Genomic DNA, 4,317 nt, shown 5'->3' with positions numbered 1-4,317 from the left:
CAATTTTCAGAATACTTCAATTATTATTAACACTATAATAAATTCTATAATAAAATGACATCCTATGCTTAGAAATCGAAACCTTTTTATTTAAAAATATCAATAACATAAACTTAAGTTAATAAAATTGTAATAATTGCGCAAGTATTGTCCTATAAAATTTAATGTATTTATTTCCTTTATGTCTAAGGTAAAGGACAAGCCATAAAACTAGATAAAAAAACACACGGGGAACATAAAGAGTTCTTTATAATATTCCCTAATATTATATTTCGGTCTCCTAAAGACTATATAGGGTCATAATTGGGTCTTTATTGTAATTTTTTATTTACTATATCTGTTAATATAGAAATCATTTAAATATTTAAAAAATCCAGCATTACCTAAATTTAATAATTGGAAGTTTTTTAGTAATCTTTATCAGTTATACATATATATATCAATTATTTTCTATAAACAAATTAAATTAATTTCTCCTTTATATATATCTTCTATAATGTACTAGTGTTTTTACCGTCTTTGAAAAAATATATTTTGTATTTTTCTAATATTGCCCCCATTGTAGCTATAAGACTACTCAATTCAGTTTCGTCACCATATCTGGTATATACAGGACGGCCAGCATCAGTTATTATAAAAACATGATGTTTATGATTATTATAGTTTTATTTATCGGGAGATTAATCTATATGTTTTTATATTGAATGGGGAATCATTTAGATAATTTTAATTTTTGTAAAAAGAAAAAAAAAAAAAAATCTTTTTAATTTTATTTTTTAATATATATTTATTTTTTATTAAAATTTAAAAGTTAATTTTGCTTTAAAAATATATTTTTTGTTTTATATAACTTTATTTCAAAATAATAAAATTAAATTTTATTAAAATAAAATAAAATTAATATGTTTATTAGAACGATAAATATTTATTATTTATAAAAATAAAAGAAATAAAAACTAATTCGTATATATAAAATAATAATATTTTACAAAATTATATAAATATATTTTAAAAATATAAACATACAATATTGTATATGTATAATATATATTTAATAATTTAAAATAAATCAAACAACATTATAAGCTATTTAATAAGCATTATTTTAATTAATAATAATATTTTAATGAAAATCATCTTTTTCTTCATCATTTAAATAATCATTTAAATTTCCTTAATAATTAATTAAACTCGAAGCTTAATTGTAAATATCTTTAATACAAACTAAAATAAAATTAATTAAAAATAGTTAATTTTTTATTTATTTTTTACAAAATTTCTAAAATAATCCTTTAATAATATTTAAACCTCCTTTATATTTTACCACAATATAACTTCTACCACATTAAAACTCAAAAATATCTCCTTCTTAAATAACTACAGGTAAATTAACTTAAACCAAAGACCCAAATTTCGAGTTTAAATCTTAAATTTAAATATTAAAATCATCTACTATATTTAATATTAAATGACTTCTTGAGACTGTTATTTCGCCTAATCTAATATTCTGATCTCCTCCTCTTCCTATTTTTATTTATTATGTTTTCGATATATCAATTAAATACACTAACTCCTCCTAATCTTCCAATATTAAATATTAATTTAATTAAAAATTTTCAAATTAATATAATTAATATAGCTAGTTCTAAATACTAAATTTATGTACAAAATATTATTTACAAATTTCACATTTAGTACTTTTTTTATTAAATATATAATAGTTTTCTTTTTTTTAATCTAAACTCTACTTTCAATCCATTATTTAACACAATCGAAATGAATCCATTTAGCAGTTCCTTTACATAAGCAAGGCGCTATTAAAGGATTGTACTAATTACAAGATGTACTTAAACATATACGACATTATTATATATTTTCTTGTATTATGGAAGCCATTTATTCGTCTTTATTACTATTTATGGAACAAGCGATATTCGAAATGTTATAATGCTACTCTTTACTACATTATTTTTATTTATTATGGGTTTGAAATTCGATAATTTTAAACTCTTTTCGACCGATTTTAAATATTTGACCTACTTTTAACTTATTTAGACCCTTTTTTTGATTTGGACTTATACGAAACCATAGATTATTTTTTTCTAAAGGAATTAATATTACTTTATTATCTATAATTTATATTTTTTATATATATATATATATGCATATTTATTTATTAATAAATTTACTTTTTAATTATATTTGAAATAAAGGCTTTTCATCTGTAGTTTAATCTTAAATTTGATTTGTTTATCTATTTTATTTGAATATTATGTTGTTATTTATCTCATTTCTATATATTTTCCCTTATTCTGTTATTTGTATTTAATTATTTATTATTTAATTGTCAGTATTTAATTTATAATCGTATAAATCAAAGTTCTTCTCGACCCATGTATATGATTATATTTATAACTTAAATTTATATTCCTATTATTGTTGCATTATGTTTTTTTTTTTTTTTTATTAATTTGATAATAATAATAAAAAAAATTATTAATTTATAATTATTTTTTTATAAAATAATAAATAATGTAATATAACTATAAAAAAAAAATTATAATTTTTTTTTAATTAAAACAATAAAAATATTTAAAAAAAAAATATGAAATAGTATTTTATTATATAAAAAAAATTAAATAATAATTATTTTATAAAGAAATATATTTTAATATATATATTTATAATTTTTATATTATTATATATATTTTTACGATTATTTAAAATATAAAAATAGAGGATTTTAATAGTATTTTTTTAATTAAATAAAATATATATATATATATTATAGAAAAATTTATTATTATCTATATTTTTAAAATTATATGAAAATAAAATTTTTTCTTGTTAATTAACAAAAATAATAATTCAAAGAATATGTTTTATATAAATCTTAAAAGAAAATATTTATTTTTATTTAATTATATATGAAAGATTATTATATATTATAAAATAAAACATAATTATTATTATCTATATTATTTATTATATATTATTTTTAATTTTATAATTCCTTTAATAATTATAATTTTTTAGATGATACAAAAATATTTTTTTTTTATTCAACATATTTATTTATATATTTTTTTATATTTATATAAAAATAAAAAAAATATTTTAAATTATTAAATTTTTTTTTTTAAAAAAAAATATATAAATAAAGATTTTAAATATATATTTTTTTAAAAAATTTTAATTCGAAATTATATATATATTATTATATTTAATAATTAGAAAATAATTTATATTATTACATTTTTAATAATATTCTTAAATATTTATCTTGTAATATATATTAAAAAATTATTTATTTAATATTTCCATTTAAATCTATAAATCTTTATTATTAAATATATAATTTTTTATTATTTATCTATTTTTTACCTATTTAATCTTTTTTTTTTTTTTTTTCAAATTATAAAATAAAAAGCATTTAATTTAGACCTTAATTAATTATATTCTATATTTTTATAATATGTTTGTCTTTATCTTTATTTATATTATTTAATTTTTATTCATTTTCTATTTATTTAGTCTTAATAAATTTCAATTTCATATTTAATATTCTTTTTTCTTTAATATCTTTTAGTACATGAGTAGCTGTGGATATATACATAAAAATATTATAAATATATCCTATATTGTATTATCTATTTTTTTAAAAAAATAATAATAAAAATTATATATAATATTTTAAAATTTTTTAATATTTACTCTATATAATAATAATCTTAAAAATAAAATAATATCATATAAAACTTATTTTTTAAGTATAAGAATCTAAATAATTCTATTGAATACAAAAAATTGTCTTAAATATATGCTAATTTTGCATATATATAAAATTGCCTTATATTATAAAAAATAGGAAATAAATACTTTATAAAAAATATAACTCTAATAAATTATAATTATATAAAGAAATACTAATAATACTAAATTTCTGAAAATTTTATAAAATAAAATAAAATTAACTTATTTAAATTGTTAAGGCAAAAAAAAAAGTAATTACAACTTAATTAATAAAAAATAGCTGTATAAAAAAGCAATTATAAAATCCATTTAATAAAAAATCACAATTTTATAAATAAAATAAATTCAAACTTAAACTATAAATACTAATAAAAAGAAGAAAAAAAAAAAAAGATTAAAAATAAGAAAAATAAATATAATACAAAATTAACAAAATAAAGAAAAAGTAAAAAAAATAATAAATATATTAGTAAAAAAATTATAATAATATAATAATGTAATAAAAAATATTAATAAAAATAAATAAGAATATAAAAATAAAAATAAATATATATATATATATAT

The 4,317-nt window shown here is 14.1% G+C and overlaps 2 protein-coding genes across 2 annotated transcripts, besides 7 other annotated features; both read right to left on the bottom strand. All coding sequences in view use genetic code 6, as the record gives it.

Moving 5' to 3' along the window:
• Positions 1-297: 297 nt before the first annotated feature.
• IMG5_017110 (hypothetical protein) lies at positions 298-716 on the bottom strand (the record flags this gene model as incomplete). Its single annotated transcript, XM_004039560.1, has 2 exons — positions 298-383; positions 515-716. The coding sequence occupies 2 exons, from the start codon at positions 714-716 to the stop codon at positions 298-300; spliced, it is 288 nt and encodes a 95-aa protein (XP_004039608.1).
• A 143-nt stretch (positions 717-859) lies between these two features.
• Positions 860-912: a microsatellite.
• A 773-nt stretch (positions 913-1,685) lies between these two features.
• IMG5_017100 (zinc finger protein, putative) lies at positions 1,686-2,382 on the bottom strand (the record flags this gene model as incomplete). The annotated part of the gene is made up of 2 exons (XM_004039559.1): positions 2,190-2,382; positions 1,686-2,129 (listed from the first exon to the last, which is right to left on the bottom strand). The coding sequence occupies exons 1-2, from the start codon at positions 2,289-2,291 to the stop codon at positions 1,686-1,688; spliced, it is 546 nt and encodes a 181-aa protein (XP_004039607.1). The 5' UTR covers positions 2,292-2,382.
• Positions 2,383-2,598: 216 nt separating this feature from the next.
• Positions 2,599-2,665: a microsatellite.
• Positions 2,666-2,713: a microsatellite.
• Positions 2,673-2,723: a microsatellite.
• A 601-nt stretch (positions 2,724-3,324) lies between these two features.
• Positions 3,325-3,370: a microsatellite.
• Positions 3,358-3,402: a microsatellite.
• An 804-nt stretch (positions 3,403-4,206) lies between these two features.
• Positions 4,207-4,292: a microsatellite.
• Between the last annotated feature and the right edge of the window lie 25 nt (positions 4,293-4,317).

Source organism: Ichthyophthirius multifiliis (assembly GCF_000220395.1).
Source record: "Ichthyophthirius multifiliis unplaced genomic scaffold scaff_1120509249621, whole genome shotgun sequence".
Classification (NCBI taxonomy): domain Eukaryota; phylum Ciliophora; class Oligohymenophorea; order Hymenostomatida; genus Ichthyophthirius; species Ichthyophthirius multifiliis.
Note: the sequence above shows the minus strand (reverse complement) of the source record. Positions and strands in the feature narration are given on the sequence as shown.